Source organism: Trematosphaeria pertusa (genome assembly GCF_010094035.1).
Source record: "Trematosphaeria pertusa strain CBS 122368 unplaced genomic scaffold BU26scaffold_7, whole genome shotgun sequence".
In the NCBI taxonomy this organism is placed as follows: Eukaryota; Fungi; Ascomycota; class Dothideomycetes; order Pleosporales; family Trematosphaeriaceae; genus Trematosphaeria; species Trematosphaeria pertusa.
This window is the reverse complement of record NW_022987218.1, coordinates 504,050-522,782: the sequence shown is the minus strand read 5'-3', so window position 1 is coordinate 522,782 and position 18,733 is coordinate 504,050. Positions and strand designations below refer to the sequence as shown.

General features: G+C 55.2%; 10 protein-coding genes across 10 annotated transcripts; 5 read left to right on the top strand and 5 right to left on the bottom strand.

Moving 5' to 3' along the window:
• Nucleotides 1–23: 23 nt before the first annotated feature.
• On the bottom strand, nt 24–3,515 carry BU26DRAFT_504952 (uncharacterized protein; the record flags this gene model as incomplete). Its single annotated transcript, XM_033826811.1, has 1 exon — nt 24–3,515. The coding sequence occupies one exon, from the start codon at nt 3,513–3,515 to the stop codon at nt 24–26; it is 3,492 nt and encodes a 1,163-aa protein (XP_033683818.1).
• A 900-nt stretch (nt 3,516–4,415) lies between these two features.
• BU26DRAFT_519018 (uncharacterized protein) lies at nt 4,416–5,039 on the top strand (the record flags this gene model as incomplete). Its single annotated transcript, XM_033828952.1, has 1 exon — nt 4,416–5,039. A coding segment is annotated over exon 1 (196 nt), but the record flags the coding sequence as incomplete, so codon positions are not given.
• A 246-nt stretch (nt 5,040–5,285) lies between these two features.
• Nucleotides 5,286–5,971, top strand: BU26DRAFT_564505 (secretory pathway protein-like protein Ssp120; the record flags this gene model as incomplete). The annotated part of the gene is made up of 2 exons (XM_033833284.1): nt 5,286–5,424; nt 5,487–5,971. The coding sequence occupies 2 exons, from the start codon at nt 5,286–5,288 to the stop codon at nt 5,969–5,971; spliced, it is 624 nt and encodes a 207-aa protein (XP_033683816.1).
• Nucleotides 5,972–6,026: 55 nt separating this feature from the next.
• Nucleotides 6,027–8,149, bottom strand: BU26DRAFT_306272 (uncharacterized protein). The gene has a single exon (XM_033821862.1). It carries the CDS (start codon nt 7,780–7,782, stop codon nt 6,175–6,177), a length of 1,608 nt encoding a protein of 535 aa, XP_033683815.1. The 5' UTR covers nt 7,783–8,149; the 3' UTR covers nt 6,027–6,174.
• BU26DRAFT_483863 (thiamine pyrophosphokinase-related protein-like protein) lies at nt 7,893–9,445 on the top strand. The gene is made up of 2 exons (XM_033825831.1): nt 7,893–8,126; nt 8,173–9,445. The coding sequence occupies exons 1-2, from the start codon at nt 8,086–8,088 to the stop codon at nt 9,077–9,079; spliced, it is 948 nt and encodes a 315-aa protein (XP_033683814.1). The 5' UTR covers nt 7,893–8,085; the 3' UTR covers nt 9,080–9,445.
• On the bottom strand, nt 9,009–9,922 carry BU26DRAFT_519015 (DNA-directed RNA polymeras-like proteines i). Its single transcript, XM_033828951.1, has 2 exons — nt 9,398–9,922; nt 9,009–9,344 (listed from the first exon to the last, which is right to left on the bottom strand). The coding sequence occupies exons 1-2, from the start codon at nt 9,718–9,720 to the stop codon at nt 9,239–9,241; spliced, it is 429 nt and encodes a 142-aa protein (XP_033683813.1). The 5' UTR covers nt 9,721–9,922; the 3' UTR covers nt 9,009–9,238.
• A 120-nt stretch (nt 9,923–10,042) lies between these two features.
• BU26DRAFT_519014 (uncharacterized protein) lies at nt 10,043–13,507 on the top strand. The gene is made up of 5 exons (XM_033828950.1): nt 10,043–10,672; nt 10,773–11,622; nt 11,775–11,822; nt 11,989–12,398; nt 12,506–13,507. The coding sequence occupies exons 1-5, from the start codon at nt 10,337–10,339 to the stop codon at nt 13,124–13,126; spliced, it is 2,265 nt and encodes a 754-aa protein (XP_033683812.1). The 5' UTR covers nt 10,043–10,336; the 3' UTR covers nt 13,127–13,507.
• Nucleotides 13,448–14,992, bottom strand: BU26DRAFT_519013 (SEN34 subunit of tRNA-splicing endonuclease). Its single transcript, XM_033828949.1, has one exon. It carries the CDS (start codon nt 14,801–14,803, stop codon nt 13,868–13,870), a length of 936 nt encoding a protein of 311 aa, XP_033683811.1. The 5' UTR covers nt 14,804–14,992; the 3' UTR covers nt 13,448–13,867.
• A 289-nt stretch (nt 14,993–15,281) lies between these two features.
• BU26DRAFT_483851 (acid phosphatase/Vanadium-dependent haloperoxidase) lies at nt 15,282–17,416 on the bottom strand. Its single transcript, XM_033825830.1, has 5 exons — nt 17,200–17,416; nt 16,919–17,135; nt 16,100–16,870; nt 15,507–16,045; nt 15,282–15,457 (listed from the first exon to the last, which is right to left on the bottom strand). Exons 1-5 carry the CDS (start codon nt 17,321–17,323, stop codon nt 15,381–15,383), a joined length of 1,728 nt encoding a protein of 575 aa, XP_033683810.1. The 5' UTR covers nt 17,324–17,416; the 3' UTR covers nt 15,282–15,380.
• A 213-nt stretch (nt 17,417–17,629) lies between these two features.
• BU26DRAFT_426929 (GTP-binding protein-like protein rho4) lies at nt 17,630–18,549 on the top strand (the record flags this gene model as incomplete). Its single annotated transcript, XM_033823706.1, has 3 exons — nt 17,630–17,908; nt 17,959–18,162; nt 18,211–18,549. The coding sequence occupies 3 exons, from the start codon at nt 17,630–17,632 to the stop codon at nt 18,547–18,549; spliced, it is 822 nt and encodes a 273-aa protein (XP_033683809.1).
• Between the last annotated feature and the right edge of the window lie 184 nt (nt 18,550–18,733).

Here is an 18,733-nt window from a genome sequence, read left to right as displayed (position 1 = left end):
TTGTCTTCTAGGTTCCATTTGTCCTAAGCACCGCCAAAGACCAAAAGGCTTTGAATATTGATTCTGCCAAATCCACGTTGGCGCAACAGTTCCCGGCCACGGTGAACCGGGAACTCGGCCACGGCCATGATGCTGACACCCTGGGCGCTGATGCCAGCTTCATCTAATAGCTGTAGCACCGCACAAAGCGTCTCCCCCGTGGAAAGTACATCGTCCACCACCACCACTGACGCGCCCCTGGGGACCACGTCCCGCTCCATCTCGATTCGCTTCTCTTTCGAATTGTTGGATGCCAAAGACGAGATATACGACGGGGGCTTGGCAACAGAAAAGGTGGGTTGGGGGAGTTTGCCAGCTTCGCGAAGCAGCACCAAGGGCACATCGACCCGCAAGGCCAGCGCCGACGCGTAGACAAAGCCGCCGGCCTCGCAAGCCACCACCGCATCGACTTTGGCCCAGTCACCGGTGAAGTGGGTTTGCAACAGAGACGTGCACAGGGCCAGCCCACCCGGCTGCCGGGAGATGCCGAGCACGTGGTGGAACTCTACGCCCGGGCGTGGGAAGTCAGGTACCAAGGGCACCATTTTGGCCAGCCGCTGCAGGTCCTCGTGGAAGAAGGGAAACAGGCAATGTTCGGCAAACCTTTTCGCCGCCTCGTTTCCGGTCGTGTCATTGTCGAAGATGAGGCTGGGGCGATAGTCCAAGGCCGTCAAATCTGATCTGCTATTGTTGCTGTCCTTGCTGGGGTCCCTGTCGTCGTTACCGCCGTCGCACCCTCGGCGAATCTGCCGCGTCTGTTCACTAGCTTGGACGCGAACCTCGAGTAGCCTGCTGTCAGGCACCAAATGCGACAGGGCTGCCACGGGCGCCTCGTCTCTCATCCCGGTGATTAGCAGCACGTCCACATCTACGGCGCCGTACACCACATTCAGAAAATGTTCCTCTGGCAGCCGAGGCCGTTGCCGCACTTGTGCCTGGAAGAATGCGGTCAACGCTGGCCGGTGTTGCTCCTTGTAGGCACGGTCCCAAAGCAGGCGGCTCTGGTCGGCTCCGGTAGCCGCCGCGTATTCGCGCTTGGTCGCATCGCTAATGCTGACTGCACGCGCCGTGAGGCTCTTCTGGGCGCGGTTGATGAACACGGAGACCCAGACGTCGGCACAATAGTCCTTGCCGGCGCAGCTTTCGCCCGTGACAAGAATGATAAGCTTCGGCTCCAAGGGCGCTTTCGGGAGCGGGCAGGCGAAAGCCAGCACGTTACGCGGGTCCAAGCTCTGTTTGAGACGCGCTAGACGCGGCCGATTTGGCCCAAAAGCCTTGGCCGCCAACGCGGCGTCTCGGGGGTCCGGCCCCAGGTCGGCGCCGTAAGCTCCGCTGCTCAACGACAACAAGTCCCCAGCGACGTTGTAAACCCACCGCACAGCAGATCGTGCGGCTTCGGTGCCATCTTGATCGCGGGGCCAGACACCGGTTATCACACAGGCAAAGTCCCAGTCTCGACAGCCGAAAGCAGTGGCATCGGCCGCAACGTCGCCGACCGCTCCGCCGCCTTGCAGCAGATGGAGATAGCAGAGTGGCAAGGGACGAGACTCAACGGCCGCTACCAAGCGGTCGACGACGTTCGCTTCTCCGGTGCCATTTAAGAATAAACATCGCTTGAACGAGGACGTTTTGCCGCCGCCGTGCCCGCCGTGCATCCTGGCCACGTACATCTCTGCCTCGAACAAACCGACGCCGTCCACAGCCTTGAAATCGTCTCCCGGCTCCCACATTACACCTACGGGCGTGGGCGTGGGCGTGGGTGTCGCAAAGGCGCCCTTAGTCGTTGAAGATTCGAACATGGTCAGGCCAAGATGCAGCCGGCCGGCGTCCCAGTACAAATACGCATCTGCAGAGCAATTCCTGGGGAGCTTCCTGGCGACGAGTTTATCAAAGTCGCCGAGTCTGAGCTGCGCTTCGAGGTTGTCACTCAGCGGGACCACCCAGTTTCGAGTCAAATAGGTTGGAGCCACATAAGCTTTGAAAGTCACGCTGACCACGATGCCAAAGTTGGTCCCAGCGCCTTTCATCGCCCATAACAGACCCGATTCGTTTTCCGGGCGCACGGCACCGGCCGGCCGGTGTTGGCTGGGTACACGGCCGACGCAGAGGACCTGGCCGGAGTCGACGCTGACCACAACAGCACCGACAATGGCGTCGCATGCGAGCCCGTGCAACCTAGCCAGGTGCCCGATGCCGCCTTGTAGCCACAGCCCCGCACCTACGCTTGGGCGAGCCCCCAGGGGTACTGTCACGCCCGCTGCCATGGTCTTGCGCACGATATCCCCCGTCTTGCAGCCGGCCTCGGCGACGACCAAGGAACCGGAATTGGAACCGGAATCTCCTCCATCCTCCCCCGCCGTGAGAATGTTTACTTGGTCAAAGGCGCCCATGTCGACCGAGACAACGTTGGGCCAGAGACAGTGGCCGCTATGACCCCCGCCGACGACGGTCAGGCCGACCCCGTGCTCCACGGCCCATCGAACGCACTGCTGGACGTGTACGACCTCTGTCGGCCTGATAGTCGCGGCGGCCCGGTGGAGGCGAGCCTCCCTGTTTTTAACTGTCTGGTACCCCCTCACCAATGGCACCTGCGCCGTCAGCTCCGGCAACGTAGTCGCATGTTGGGTAAAGGCCGCCATGACGTTGGGCGAGCTGAACAAGAGATCGTCCGGGTGTGCTTCCTCGCGACGGCCCAAGGCGCGGCACACTTTACGCCACTCGACTCGGATAGCCTTGTCCACATCCGCATCCTGCATGACAAACCCCGTGATGAAAAGAGCAAAACGGTCTAGTACCTCGTCGTCATTTGCCACGCGAACGACTCCGGTAGGAAAAGAAGCCGTTCGATGGCACACCAAGCCGTCGAGGTGCAGGGCCCCGTCACGATGGAAAACTGCCACCATTCCGCCTTGTGGCCGCTCGACAAGCATTTCCAGCGTTCGTTCGATGAACCTGTGTTTCGGCTTCATGCCGTACATGCTGTGGCAGAATAGGATGATGTCGTATTTTTCATCTTCATCACTCGTACCGGTACCGGTGCCGGTCCCTATGTTGTCGTCCAGAACGAATGGAATTCGATGGATGTTGGGCGGGCTTTCCAGACAGGGCAGCGGGGACTCCGTGTCGGAGGTAGAGCGAAGCCATTCCTCCAACCTTGTGGAAAACAAGCCGTTAGGCTCGAACGCAGTGTATCTCCTTACCTTTCTTCTCAGACGGCCGGGAAGATATCCAAATAGGCTTTTCGGGCCGGGTCCGATTTCTAGTGCCGAGATACGGATACGCGAGTTGAAGAGAGGGTCTAGCAGCTGAGATAGTTGAGGGATAATGAACTCTTGGTACGTCGTCCATCCTGAGCCCCGCACTAAGATATCGAAGCCGGCGCTGTACTGTGTGTCGGACAACGGCTGCTTCGGGGACGACGCCGTTGCGCTTGCTTTCTGCCTAAGGGCTCGCTTTAGGGAGTCGAGGGTGGCCATTTCAGTTCGGCATGGCTGTGCGAGTATCTCGCGCTAGTGATGGCGACGATGGTTGATGTGGGAACTTAGTGAGATCAACAGCCGTACGTTAGCGGATTGAAGGTAATGATGAAGCAATGAGAGAGGGGCTGACTGCGAGAGCCCTGGAGATGAAAACACTCCAGACTGCGCGGCAGCGCTATACCCAATTGGGATATGCTGTGTACCGTATGATGCTGTCACCGACATGTCCAAGCAGGACCCATGCGTCTGCTAATAATAACGATTCTGTCTTCGCTCCCCACTCTCACTCCGCATGTCCAGCACCTTAACTCCAGCAGTATCTAGTGCTAGCAAACTCCTCCACCCATGTTCAACTCCGCTGTTATCTGCAAATAGCTCGCTAGCCTCCTAGCATCATCCTATCCTAAAATTACGCTCGTAGTCCCACCCTATAGGCACTACAACCTAAGCCATGTTGACAAAAAGAGAGCAAGGAGTGACAAGCTCCAGACCTGTGGCAGCGTAATATAGTATAGATCGCTTCATTAGCACTGGTGCCGTGGCAGAGAGTATGACAGGTCCGTCCACTTTTAGGGCTAGCATGATCTTTAGGTTGCAAACATAGTGCGATCAAACGCTGGTTATAACGGTCCATCCATTCAACGGCACTCTATATCCCCGGAAAATCACATACATGTGTAAGGTGGTGAGTCTATCGACGGTTAGCTCGCGCGCCTTTACACGATGATGGCCACGGCTGGCTCGGGCCTGCGCGTGGAAATGTTCAAATTCGAGTAGAGCGGCTTGCGTTACGAGATAAGAAAGGGGAGGTGGAATATAGACCAGGACAGATCCGCACAAGTGTCTAGTTAGCTGCGAGGTATGCTCTGAGAGTTAACTCTTTTACCTGTATCTTTAGTGGTATTATGCCTACATTCTCGCACAGCGCCCGGAGATCCTTAACGAGCGCGTATATGTCCTCTATGAAGTTATCCCACTCCGCATCCGTGACGCTATATGTGACCGGCTTGTTCAAGAGCTGCAGGTCGCTGGAGATCTTGGCCGGGCTCGGGGCCCGCTTTAGCTTGAATTCCCCGGATTGTGTAGGGGTGCTCGAGTTAGTGTAAGATGAGCGGGAGTGAGCGCGTTGGTGTATGAGCTGGACGGGACGACGTTGCCTACCACCGTGGTAGAAGGTGGATCCTAGGCGGCGCTCTCTCCTCTACATAACACCCCTCTAACAAGATGCCGTTTTGCCTGTGCTGAGGTTCTCTAGTCTAACGTTCCTTGCTGTCCTTCCGCCGTGGCGAGCAACGACTTATATTCGTATGCATAAACTCAAGCGGTCAGCATCGCTTAGTTTGTGTAGTGCCTGTGGGAATAGACTGCGGGACCGTTTTCGTAACGGATAAAGGCTACCTAACCGAGCGAGGCTGGCTGGTTAAGGAGGGCTATTCGTCGATGAGGATGGAGTTGAACGTCGGGGGAGAGGTGTACGGGCACCAGATGTTGCTAAGTAGCAGGCAGGCGGTTGTGGACATGCGGATCGTGAGTAGAGAGTGGAGGGATGTCGAAGGACTCGATTGTTTGTTGATGATCTCCGATTTTAGCTTCCGCTCGCGACATCGGCGCCAGGCACCGGTCGCAACCTGGACCATTCAAATCGTGCGTCTGATAGGGCCGTGCGCTAGCCGGTGGGACCCAGTCACGCTTCCCCGGAGGACGTATTAACGAAGTTGTGAACGCTTTTCTCCAATTCTTCAACCTCTCAACCGGAACCACAAAATCATGAGTCGACTACTCCCAATACCACTCAGCGCACTGCTGCTGCTATCCTGCGCCCTCAATGCCTCCGCGCATGGCGGCGCGCAGCATGAACAAGTCGTAGTTGCTCCTGACGCGGACTGGGCGACGCGACACATGGCCGGTAAGCACTCATTCCCGCTTCAAATTGTCAGATCCAGGATCGCATACTAAAACCTGAATCAGAGGAACACCACATCACCGCCTTTGACGCCGGCGTCTTCTTCTCGCTACACGACTACGACTCCACCGGTGTCTGGGCCAGCGAGGACATCCGGCGCACCTATGGGCTCACCGACGAGTCTACCTCGCACATTTCGGAGACCAAGAAGAACGCCGTCGTGCAAACAGTCCTCGACATGTTCGATATTAACAAAGACGGCGTCATCTCCGCAGAGGAATTTCACCGGAAGGACGCCGAAGGCGTAAAGCTGCCGGACTTTGGCATGGGACCGGGACACCATGGCGATGATGAGTACGAGTACGAGATTCACCATTGGGAGAAGTATCATAGTGGGGACGATGTCAAGGAGGAGGATCTGAATCATCCCGAGGACATTGAGCATTTCAAGAAGCATGAGGAGATGGAGAGACGGCAGGAGGAGTGGGAGAGGCTAGAGAGGAGTGGCGTTGTGGTGGGGAATATTCCGGCGAAGTTTAGGGTTAACTAGGGGAAGAAGGGGGTGGGTTTGGTTTTGGGATGTTTGGCGCATCCTGGAGGAATGATACTCAGCCTTTCCAAAACAGGCGGACTGCACATATCGTGTGGAATGCTTTGGGGTCATCGTAGGTCTATCTTGTTCCATGTATAATTTGACACGGCACGCCTCGAGGGCATTCACTTCTCATCACCCGTCCTGGCTGCACGAGAGACCTATGCTAGCGAGTCCTCCACATCTCTCAGGCCATCGACCCTTATGTCAAAAACCACATGAAGGACGCCCGGCGCATACGTCTTTACCCTCTCGACATGCTCGCACCGCACCCGTCTCCGATACGACCCGCAGCTGCCCTCTTCCGCCTTCCATTGATCTAGGCAATTCTGCATCTCAGCGACAACTTCTTGCTTCCTTTGTTCGACGTCATGGATACCCACGTTCTCGTGAGCATGGATCCAACCGCCCAGGTCGGCATCTATAAGTTTAATTGCGGTGGGCCAGGAAAGCCGGGATGAGGGGAGGAAGCCGCAATTGACATGTCGAATTGGGGGTAGAGTGAAGTTGGAAGAGGAGTGGAGTGCGACAATGGGGCTAAGGGCATACTCGTTCGACTGCTGGAAGACCAAGAAATCCGCATCCTCGACCTTATTAGCCCACTCCGTCCCCGCCTCATCCTCCTCTAGATAATCCGCAAAGATCTGCGTCGTCCAGCCGTTTCTTTCCGCACCTCTCCTCAATCCTTCAATGCTCCATGGATTCAGTTCCCAGCACAGCACTTTGCTAACACCGGCCTTGTACGAGAACGCAAAGTATCCGATCCCAGCGTAGAGATCTACGGCAGTGCATCCAGCCTTATACGCGTCGTGGACATTGTCGCTGGAGAAGGATGATTTATTCTTGCCTTTACCTGCGCGGATAGAGTCCAGAACGGAGGGTAGATTGAGGAGACGTGTTTTCTCGCGGATATTGCCGCGGCTGAACATGGTGTAGAGAGGGGCCCAGGTTTGGTGGATACCGTTTTGCGTGTGGGAGACCCAGAAGGCTTCGTCGAAGTCGGTGCGCGTGGGTGTCGAGTGGAGTTGCGGGGTGGGTAATGGGCCGAAGTCACCGTATAGGGGCGCTATGTTCACGGGGCTGCGTAGGATATTGTCTTTCGGTGGGACGGGTGACCTTCTGCCACAGAGGGAAGATGTGCCCGTTTCGAGAGGAATGCCAGCGTTGATGGCTATATGAGTAGCGCTTACGGCTCCTGCTACTTTCTTCCATACCGGCTGGAGAATTGACGAGTCGGCCGGATGAGAACAAAGGAGTTTGATCCAAGGTGCTGAACCGAAGGTATTATGGGGTAAGAGAAGCATAGGTTTATAGATCGTGTAGGAATCTGGAAAAGAGGACAAGAGTTCGTCGCATGAGACTTTAAGGGACACAAACAGTGCGTCCGGGAGTGACTTCAACGCTTCCCTCAGAGCTTTGTGGACGGGGTTCCGAGGTGTCGGGGTTGCTCTTAATGACTTGAGAGTATGGGATGATATTGAGACCTCGTTTTTGAGATCCACGAGTCCGAGATCCGCAAGTATAGCGTCCTTCTGGGGCACATTCTGCTTGCGTTTCTTTGTGTGATGCTCTCCGCGATTGGATGGGATGGTGGTTGGGATTACCATTCGAGGTCCCGCTCGTGTCCCATCTTCTTTATCTTTGAAATGGGTGTCCTCCGAAGTGATCTTTATAGCTTGATCAAGTAGGCTTTGCTGCTCCAAAGCAGATTTGACTTTCTTGACGTATCGTCGATGCACAAGTAGTGCGATCCGGTCGTTGTTGTTCATCCCCTGTTCCAATATGCGCTACAGGTTTACCTCGGAGAGCAAAGCGCTAGCGGAACCGGAAAAATGTGTAGGCACGCATATTCGACGGCTTTTGCGTACCCTTTAATCTTGGAATGAACGAGCGGCGCGAATGAGCAGAATAGCTCTTTAGTTTCGCTAACACCACACCATTAACAACAGTCCTTTGCCCCGCCACTATGAGTCCAAAGCTCGGGCCCGATATGACGCAGCTTTCAAGTATGCTTATGCATATGCTAATCTACCCTCCCTCACATCGCACACCTACATTGAGCGATAATCACAATGTCCCTCTCAAACTTAGATCTGATAAACGAATGTGACGCGTAAGTCGGCCTCCAGCCTTCCCTCAATCTTATTAACACGACATAGCTTCCCCTACTACCAAGTCGACCCCGACCACTACGCCGCAAGCATAAACACCTACTACGAACTCCGCGTCGAAGACCACGACTATGCAGTCGGCTACATGCTTCCCTCCGTCGCTGAGGTCTTCCGCGGAATACCGCACTGGTCAATCGACGACAACGAGCGCATATTGACACTCGCTGGAGGCTCCAATGTGGAAGAACGCTCCGCAGCTGTGGAGACGACATTGCTTGCCATGCGAACGACAGGGCACTTTAAGGTCCTTGAAAAATGGCGAGATGAGTTGTACCCGGTATATGGTAGGAACAAAGAACTGTTGTTCAATGTGGAGCGGTCTGCGAGTCCGCTGCTGGGCGTTGTTACGTATGGGGTACACTTGACGGCCTATCTGCGAACGACTGAGGGAGAGATAAAGATATGGATACCTCGGCGCGTATACAACAAGCAGACATACGGAGGGATGCTAGACAACGCTGTAGCAGGCGGCATCGCGTCGGGCGAAGGGCCCTTCGAGAGTCTGGTTCGTGAGTGTTCCGAAGAGGCTTCACTGTCTGAAGTTATCGTTCGGAGCAAGGCAAAAGCTTGCGGAACCGTCACGTACTTCTACATCCGGGACGAGAAAGCGGGAGGAGAGACGCGATTACTGCAGCCCGAATGCCAGTATATCTACGATCTCGAGCTTCCCGACGACGTAATCCCGAAGCCCGGCGACGATGAAGTCGAAGAGTTCTACCTCTGGTCCGTGGACGAGGTCAAAGAAGCTATGGCGAAGGGAGAATTCAAGCCCAACTGCGCGCTCGTTATGTTGGATTTCTTCGTTCGACACGGCATTCTGACGTGCGAGAACGAGAAGGATTATATTGAGATTGCTTCGCGACTGCATCGCAAACTCGAGTTTCCTACTCCGTAGAGGATTATCTGATCTAAAGGGCGCCTTTCCTTGGGTATCCGGGCACCTTTTGCCAAGCTGAATCAAATAGACTGACACCACACTAGATTCTTTTCCTAAACGCCGCCCCATGCTAGTTTTCGTGCGCTTCCGTGATATCCAAACCGACCGTTTAGAACCTCATTTCTTGACCAGCAGGTAGATGTGATCGATCTTCATGCCCGTCAGCTTCCTATACGGACCCTGCATGACAAGCAGCAGCCCGCCAAACGAAATGTACACCTTCCTGCACCCACATTAGCTTTTCTAGCCCTCTCCCACCCTCACAGCAACACTTACACCGTATCCGTATCCCCTTCCTCAACCCGATAGCACTTCCCAAAGCACACATAATCGAACATGTCCGCAAGCGTCGCTTCACCCTGCTTGCTAATCTCCCGCCACCCCTTCTCTTCCTTTGTCCCGTCGAGATTCAGCGTTGTTGCGAGCACTAGGTTGATGTTGTCGCCTACGGACACGGGGAACAGCTCGTGGTTTATGTCGAGCGTCATGGAGACTAAGTTGTCGGTTGAGGTGCCGGTGAGGCGCGAGACGCGGTCGTATTGTGCGCTGTTGACATTGGTTATGTTGAAGGTTTCTTCGAAGAGCTGTGCGTCTGCCATGGTGGGCTATCGGGAGGGTAGTAGCGACGGGCTTTGCGCTTTGGGTGCGAGCTCTTTCTGTAGACGAGCAGTTTGCGGACTTGCGTAGAAGGCGAGCAAGTTGTTAATCCAGATGAGAGAAGAGAGCAAATTCTTTCAGCGGAGGAGGCGAGTTGCACTGTGCTGTCTGGACACTACTTATGGTGCCTTTGCGACTGTTGCGATCAAAGCTAGAAGGGTGAAAGAAAAGAGCTCCAACTCAAGATGCGGGCCGGGTCGGAGAAATAAAGATCCGCGGATCACCTCCATCTCCGCAGCCTTGAATCCCGCCTTCACTCGGTTTACACACTTCTGCACTTTTACAGCGCAGGTATCTGCCCCACAGCGTTGTTTCTAGCTCTCCGACGTCATTGGAGAGCTTTTCACTTCCTGCAACCCCCAACAACGTGGCTAAACCCAGTGTCTGCCCCTCCGGCGGCTACAGCTCCCCGGACGCCGCATATATCGCCCTTTGCTGCTCGCAATCCCCCGCACGGCGTTTCCGTGCATGGGTAACGGTTCCTAAAGTGTTTTAGCGGGACACCCGCCTCTGATGAGCTTCCCACCACCGTTCATCCGTCTCTCTCATGTACTCGCCATGCCGCCGTACTCTCCCTCTTCCAGCTCGGGCGACAGCCGAGACACAAGCCCCATGCCCATGTCCTTCGGATCCCTGAATACCAATGGTGCGAAAAACAAAGTCCAGACGTCACCTTTTCTGAAGCTGCCGGTGGATATATTCAAGTGCGTTCTGGATTACCTCGATCGAGATGCCGCGTGGGCATTGAAACGACTGTGTCGAGGCATGTCGAAGTCCGAAGTGGTCGACGAGCTGCTGTATCGATATCCGATTCAGTTGGATGACGTGAGGGACATCAGGCTGGGCGATTGGAAGTATAGGACCATGGGACAGGCGCGGTGGATCAGCTTCAAGGTAAGCTCTGGTGCAGGAGCCGATGGGGTCTTGAAGGCCTTCAGGATGGGCTATACCAATTCGCGCCCTTCACGATCCCGCTCGGGCTGACAGAGATCAGGAAAGCATAAACGATTCGAATCGACGATATGTCCAGAAGCTGGCCATGTCTCATTGGGCCAGCATTGCCGACTTCGTCTGGATAGAGGAGAACCTCCCCGCCCTCACGAGTCTCGACATTTCCGCCATCAAGGATTTTGTTTGGACACCCGAAGAGATATGGACATGGAAAGAGCTAGCTGAAGCCTGTCCGAAGCTATTCGCGCGCTTGGAGGAAATAGAAGTGTCCAACTGGGCCGACTATACTGCTCACTCGCGGATCGAGTACAGCTACTCATACAACGATTACCGGTTCAAGCAGAAATTCAGGATGTCTAGACGGAGAGAGAAGGACGGAGGCTCTGTCGCCAAGATGATCTTTCCCGGCTGTACAAAACTCAAGACCCTCGCCATCAGGGAGCCATATTCTGGTTTCCATACTTGGAATGAGTGGGAAGTCCACCAGCGGGTGTGTTGTCTCGTCGATGGGGTTTCTAGATACTGCCCATCTAGTATGACGAAGCTGCGGGTGCGCGATTACGCGCCGTATCGCTCGCTCTTCTCCACTGATGCCTCCACATGGTCAAATCTTTCCGACATCGAAATCGGCTTGTACTCATGGATGGAGGACCGTCGAGACCGCGACGTCATCGGGCCGATACCTTACCGCATTACCCAGGGTCACCACCATCGGGATGAGGAGGAAGCATTCGATGATGACACCTTCAACGACTGCAAACGCGATCACATGACCCTAGGGAACCACGTCGTCCAGGGCGTTGGCGCCTCTTTCGAGGACCTACTACAGAGCTTGCGTGCTATCACGGAGAAATATCCGAACGTAAACATCAAGCCCATCAGCACTCTTCGAGGTACGTTTACTTGTAACAAGACCCTCCAGCGTCGCTTTCCAGGGCTCCCCTAGGGAGACAAAGCTAGAGCCCGGATGAGGTTGAACACTCTTGTCCCTGCTTCATATCAGCCTGTTGGTATGAATAGCTGCTAATGGGTACCGCGACTATAGATATCACGCTACATCCTTTCCACCTGGTGAACGTCAATCATCGAAGAGGTAAGCTGAGGCCTCGGTTCAAAGTCTATGCGTCTGTCGAAGTGTGTAATAGTTGTCTGAAATGACCTTCAAGGGGCGTTTCGCAATAACGAGCACTTAGCCGAGACGTAGACTTACCACCACTCCACAATTCAAGATCTACGCTGACTTGGTACCTGCATCTTAGGACTCTCACATCCTCCACAGCATAACGTCGTTCAACAGCCTGATCCGGTCTCGAACCAAGGAATTCAGGACGCCCTTCGCTGGCTGGCCGAGAAATGCGACTGGAGGCCGATCCTAGCATGGGACAGTATGATGTGTGACGTCTTTCCAGCCAATCTTGAACCGAGTCGCGCGTTCCTGCCGAAAGCTGACGTCCTAACTCGCATTCAAACGATGGTCTCGACCCTCCGATCCCTCAACATCCCAATCCGGCTGTCCATTGGCGACCGGACGAATAACTGCCCTAGTTCAGGCTTGGATGGCTCTCTCTATTTTGGCGACTACAAGACTTTCGTTGGCGAAGATGAGAATCGCCACGAAGTTCTGGCGCCTACACAAGCCTGCTTTAATTTAACAGGTATCGCCCACATGGTACGTACAAAATCGGACGCACACACATACTAGCTTGTCTTCCTTCCGGCACTGGATAGCCCATCCTGAGGCCCTTTATTATGTAAAGGTCTAACCACGTTTCACAGGTCGACGAGCTCACGATTCAGTACCCTGTCGATGTTCCCGGTGTACATGGCTGGCTTCGCGCGTCGAAGAGGCCAACAGATGCCGAGAAAGTACTACTGCAGCGCGAGATGAAGGGCTGGCGCCGGTTTTGGGCGCGTTACGCGCTGCAGTTCAAGAACCTCAAGAAGCTAACAGCCAACGTACCTAACGGAATCTACGACGACTGGGGAAGGTGTGAAGGCCTCCGGGAATTGCTATCAGATGATCGATGGGAGATGCTCGAAGTTGAGGAAGACGGTGGTGGATTCGGCTTTTTCGGGAGCTATTTCCCTTTCTCTAGCTTGCGGTACAGCTTTGCACGAAAGCGACCCCGCATGAAGTTCGTCCAGCGCGTGTTCTTCCGCCAGGACGATGCACCGCTTGATGTCAACATGCCAAACCCGAGACTCTCAGAGCTGGAGCACGAGGAGAATGAGATATCAGAGGAGCTCATTGCCGATAAGGAGTTGGGCGAGCATCGGTTCTGGCGGCAGAAGCAGGAGAAGAAGGAGAGGGGCGAAAAGAGGACGGCACAGGAGGATGGCCCGAATGACGAGGACGAAGAGGGGCCGTCGAGGAAGAAGCAAAAAAGGGCCGATTGACTATTGGCGAGGCAGGTCGAGGAGCTTCTAGATGACGTCTACGAGCTCCTTGGTCGATAGAAAGCGGACGAGCGTTGTGCGGTCCCGCGACTGAGAAGCGCCGGGCACCCGACCTTGGGTCGCGGGACGGCATTTGGTGATGATTTCTACGGATGCAATCGGACATTCGGTAGAATTAGGCAGTTGGTGCCGGGATGATATGGACTTGGGTGATGCACTCGGCTGCTCTCCGTGCGTGGAGTGGTCTTTCCTTCTGGACATTTGGTACATAGAGCGCTGCCTAAGGCTCTGGGGCTCATGATACATATGCGGTATTACTTTATATATACATGTCTTGGTAGTCCATATGAGGTACAACCGAGCTTCTTTCTGCTTATGGCGTGTTTTGCAGATTCCCATAACTTTTGAAATGGATGCATGCCTTGGTTTTGCATTAGGTCCTTGCAAAGATATCGGTGTACGAAATCAAAGCGATGTATGTAGATATAAATTCAATGTTGGTGGCACTCGGTCTTCATTTATCTCTTGCCAAGCAGTTGGGCTGGAGCCGTTTCTTGTCAATTTGTGGATTGCTAATGTGATTATATGTCTTGCACCTGAAAAAGCGCGCCCAATGTATGCGAGGGAACAGGTCGAGGTAGGGGTTGAAGCACGTGAGGGCCTCTAGCAGAAAAAATTCTGCGTTGGAATAGGCAGCTGAAGATCCTTAGGCTTCTAATTGTGCTGGCACAGTGGATCATCTCAAAAGCCTGCCCATTCGATGGAGAATGCTCGCACCGGCTTCGCAGAAGCACCGTCCTGCTCCTCTTCTTCAGCAGGCGTTGCCTCCGGATCTTCCCCGCCAATAAGATAGGCCTTCTTCACGCCTGTGCCCAGCCTTCCTCCTCCAACGATGTCGAGAAGCTCGAACTCTTCGTCCCAATCGAGGCCTGTTGCTAGAAAGTGGCTGTGGAAGCGGAGTGGGTCACCCGGATAGACGGAGTAGTTGCAGCCGAAGCGCAGACCGGGCATCGCGAAGTAGCCGCGCGAGTTAAGATAGCGGAAGAGTGGGTAGCTCTTGGGGACGGATGGAAGAGGGAGTGCGGCGTCTGTTGAGGGTGGAGAAAGCGGTGGGTAGGAGGTTGTTGGCGTGATGAAATGTGGTTCGAGCTTCTTCTCGGGCACAGCGACAGAGGGGGACGTAGACGGCGTGGAATCCAACAGCGAGTTAGAGGTAGATACCCCCTCAGCATCAGCACTTTCTTGCGGAGCCTCACTCTCCTCCTTGCCCCTCCTCCCCACCAATCCCTTTTCCCTCAATGCCCGCTCAGCTCTCTCCTCCGCCTTCTCCCTCACCCCCTTCGCAAACTCTAGCCCCTGCCTATCCATCTCCCTCAAATACTTCAGCCTCTCATCCCTACTCATCTCCAAGCACCCCTTCCTGTGCGCCCGCACGTCATCCACGATATACGCATGGCCCCGTTCTACCAGGACGCGCGCCTCCTCGGGCATAAGCTCGAGTGGGATGCCGAGGAAGACATTTTGCTGGCTGAGATTGGGGAGCGTGCCGATGAGCACGCCGCAGATGTTATGGTGCCGGCGCGCGTGGCTGATGGCGTTGATGTCGAACAGGAGATAGCGGCCTGCGATATGCGAGATGGGGAACGGTTCGGTGACCGGAGTGGGATCCGGCGCCATTGGGACTGCTTTTGGCGAGGCGTTAGCTGAGGTAGCCGTGGAGGAGTAGCGGGATGTGAGAGATATTGGAGGTTGAGATCATAGTGTGAATACAAAAATTGGAGTCATCAAGTCCCGAAGGAGTCAGTGGATTGACAGATTAATTTTTTTCTTAATCATGTAGGGGAAATAGAGCAAGAATAATCGCGGTATGCGGACTTACCTTCACTTGTACGGTTTCATGGTGCAAGATTCGAGGAGGATGGAAGTGGGAGAGAGCCAAGAGCTCTCTCTGAATTTTGAGAGCAAGTCTTGGCACGATGTCGCAGATGACTAAGGCAGTCCCAAGACACGTCGCTGTGGAGGGCAAGAGCTGGTCTAGCGATTACTCACTCTGGAGTCCTTCAAGACCCTTTGACTCTGCCAATTAAGATCATAAAATGATGGCATGGCGGGCGACGATCCAATTTACATATCGGCGGGGCCGTGAATGATTGTAGGTCGAGAGCATGGGTATCTTATTACGCTTATCAAATGCTATATACAGTCGCCGCTGAAGGAGATTCGCTGGACAGTTATGTGCAACATTATGCCATAGCTATGGCGGAACGCCTGCGCCTAGACCTAATAGTTCGAAGAAGATTGGGTTGCCTGCAACGGCTAACCATGCAATACCTGTAGATGTTAGACTTTCATGCCTCCCACAAATGGCCCGCAAACTCACCTCCATAAACGATCAACTTCGTGACGACTTCAACATCGTACCTCACACGAGGTTTCGTCAGCTGCATGAAAATCTCCCGTTTCTCATTTTCCTCCTCCTCTGCTGGTGACTGCTGGGCTTCGCCTGCGAAGTCCGTGTCGCTCTCTGGGGGAGTGAGGATTTGATTGTCCACGCGCCCCGCTCCCATCATGTGCTCGTACGAATGGACTCGGGAAGCCATTGGCGTAGGCAGAAGGCCGACACCTAGTGGAACATCCCAACGGGGTTTCGATTGGGGTTTGAGTGCGCCAGAGGCGTCTTCCTTTCTGGTGGGGGACCAAGAGCCCTCCTCAGGTACGGCACCGTCCAGCGAATTAATGCTCTCTCTTCGACGCCTGTTCCGGTAGGCAAGAGTCTCGTAAGCATCCGCGGCAGACTGAGGCCCCACGGACACGGAACGCTTGCGAGGGTGGGCCAGGTTTTTGAGCATTTGAGGTAGCTCTGAGGCGGGAGGAATTACATTGTCGTCTCCGCGCAAAGTCGGAATGCTGGTGTACTTGCTGCAGAACGATCAGTAACTTCGGCCGTCTACGGAGATCCGTATAGTGACTTACGAAGCATTCAAGAAGAAAGCGCGCGGCAAGTTGAGGCGCACATGCTCTAGTAGTCGAAATCCGGGGGGCAAGACCTTGAACAATGCTGGCTTCATAGTTGCTCGCCACATGAAGATGACCACCACGCCGACGAGGATCCGGAGAGCTGCCTTGATCAAGCCAACGTTCGCCAGCTGGAAGGGAATTGTCGAGGGAATTGGGTCGTTCACGGCGTATCCTGTAAGGTGATAATGCCAGGCTCCGATGTTGATACCAATGACAACACCAGCAAATGCTACGCTGTCATCAAAACAGGGGCAATCATCTGCGGGCTCGGGATGAATCCGGACAAGGACCAGGATTAGTAAAGTCACAATCAGGGGGTTCATGTAACCGCCGCTGAAGACCCAAGTATCCACCGCGTCGCCGTACAGCACCTGCAGAACAGCTATACCAGCGCCAAGAATGCTCCCGACGATAACATCCAGAAAGCCATGCATGCCGCAATATAGTCTACCGAAGACGATGGATGCGCCGTAGAAGTAGAAAAGGGCCTGCAATGCCATGAAAACGTTTGGGTGGTGCTGCTCGCGAGCGCCCTGGAGCATATAGATGGCGTAGAAGGCGACGGATACCGCATTGGTGGAGTGAGACGAGGGAAAGCCATACTCCAGGGCGGCGGAACCGGACATGGTGATGCGGGCCAGCGGAGGCGAGAGTGGACGTGGTAGACATAGCATGTCCTTGAAGAAGCCACTCCAGAAGACGCCGGCAGCCAGCATATGTACCATCCTGTGCAGGTCAATACCCACTCACGCAATGCTTCATGTGAAGACGTACGCTCGGCCGATGTTGGTGTATCCACACCAGAAGAGAATCGGCAGAAACACCATGAAGAAGGTATGCGTCCCAAGGTTCGCCGTGAAGGCGAAGTACGAGTCGAGCGCAGGAGTGCGCAGCTTGTCCTGCATGTAGGCGAGATATGGAGTCTCCCATCGAACGACGGGGATTAAGACCCGTCGCAGCGTATTGCGCCATGCCGGCAGCCGCTGAGCATCTGTTCAGGCAGCGGAGACATCAGCGTCTGCATCCTTTTGCGATTGGGGATTTTGGCAACGCACAGTGGTCATGGTCCTTGTTGCCGGCGTCGAGCCGCGGCTCCTTCTGCGCTGACAGGTGGCCTGCGGACGCCATTATTGCAGACGCGCTGGAGGGCAGACCCGGGCCATCAGGCTGGGGACACATGACAGCAGTCGACGAGGGGCTTTCGAGGGGCAGCGACAGCGCTCATGGCCATGCGCGGGCGGGGTGAATTGGGTCGACGGTGGTGAGTTGATAGGCGGCCCATGCAGGCGGCGCCCGCGGGTGGCGCTAAAGGGCTGCGAGGCACAAGCGAGCCGCCGGCGCGCTCGTTGCTGGGGAAGCGGCCAAACATCAACACGGCCAGCCCTAAATCTCGCCCGCTCGCTCCCACCGCGCACCCAGCTGCACAATCGTCGTCTATATTGATACCAATATCACCCCGTCGGACAGGCCTCACAACGCTCCCAAATGTCTGCCCACACGGCTCCTTCGCAGAACTACGACTATCTGCGCCGCAAGCAGTCGACCAAGGCGCCGCCCTCGTCAATTACTCCCGCCCGCAAGCCCGTTCGCACACCCAGCGAGCGGAATAGCAATGGCACCGTGAGCTCATACGCGACCACGGCGACGCGGGACACCAACATCACCGAGCCGCCCTCGTACTCGAAGAAGCTGGTTGTGGTCGGCGATGGCGGCTGCGGCAAGACGTGTCTGTTGATCAGCTACAGCTCGGGCAACTTCCCAGAGGTAGGGCGACAGCACGGAGCAACGCCTGATAGAGGACTAATGAAGTGCAGAAATATGTCCCCACCGTGTTCGAGAACTACATCACCCACACGCCGCACCCGCCCACCGGCAAGATGGTCGAGCTCGCCCTCTGGGACACGGCTGGGCAAGAAGAGTACGACCGGCTACGGCCTCTCTCATACCCTGAGACGGACATCATTTTCGTCTGCTTCGCCATTGACTGCCCCAACTCGCTTGAGAACGTCATGGACAAGGTACACCATCCTCACCACTACCATCGAGGCAGCTGCTGACATCAACAGTGGTACCCTGAAGTCCTCCACTTTTGCCCTACGACCCCGCTCATGCTCCTTGGCCTCAAGTCAGACTTGCGCAACAAGAAGAACTGCATCGAGCTCCTCAAGACCCAAGGCCTCACCCCGGTGACGCCCGAGCAGGGCCGCGCAGTCGCCAAGAAGATGGGCGCCCTCTACATGGAGTGCAGCAGCAAGGAGCAGGACGGCGTAGAAGACATCTTCGACATGGCTGTGACGCTAGCCGTGGCTGACGAGCAGAAGGAGCCTGAGACAAGCGCACCTTCGCGGCCGGCTTTCCCCACTGGCGGTAAGAAGAAGAAACGAAGCGGGTGCAAGATCCTCTAAGCACTTCCTTCGCTTCTGAGAGTCCATGGTATTCAGCAATATATCCCGTCCGTCATCGACTTCATCTTCACATTCACTGCTCCTTCCACCACAACGACGAGACGGGCATGAGATTCACGACGCTGGACGACACGATCGAGATGCTTTAATGACCATATCTTGGACGCTCTTGCCTCTTCCTTGG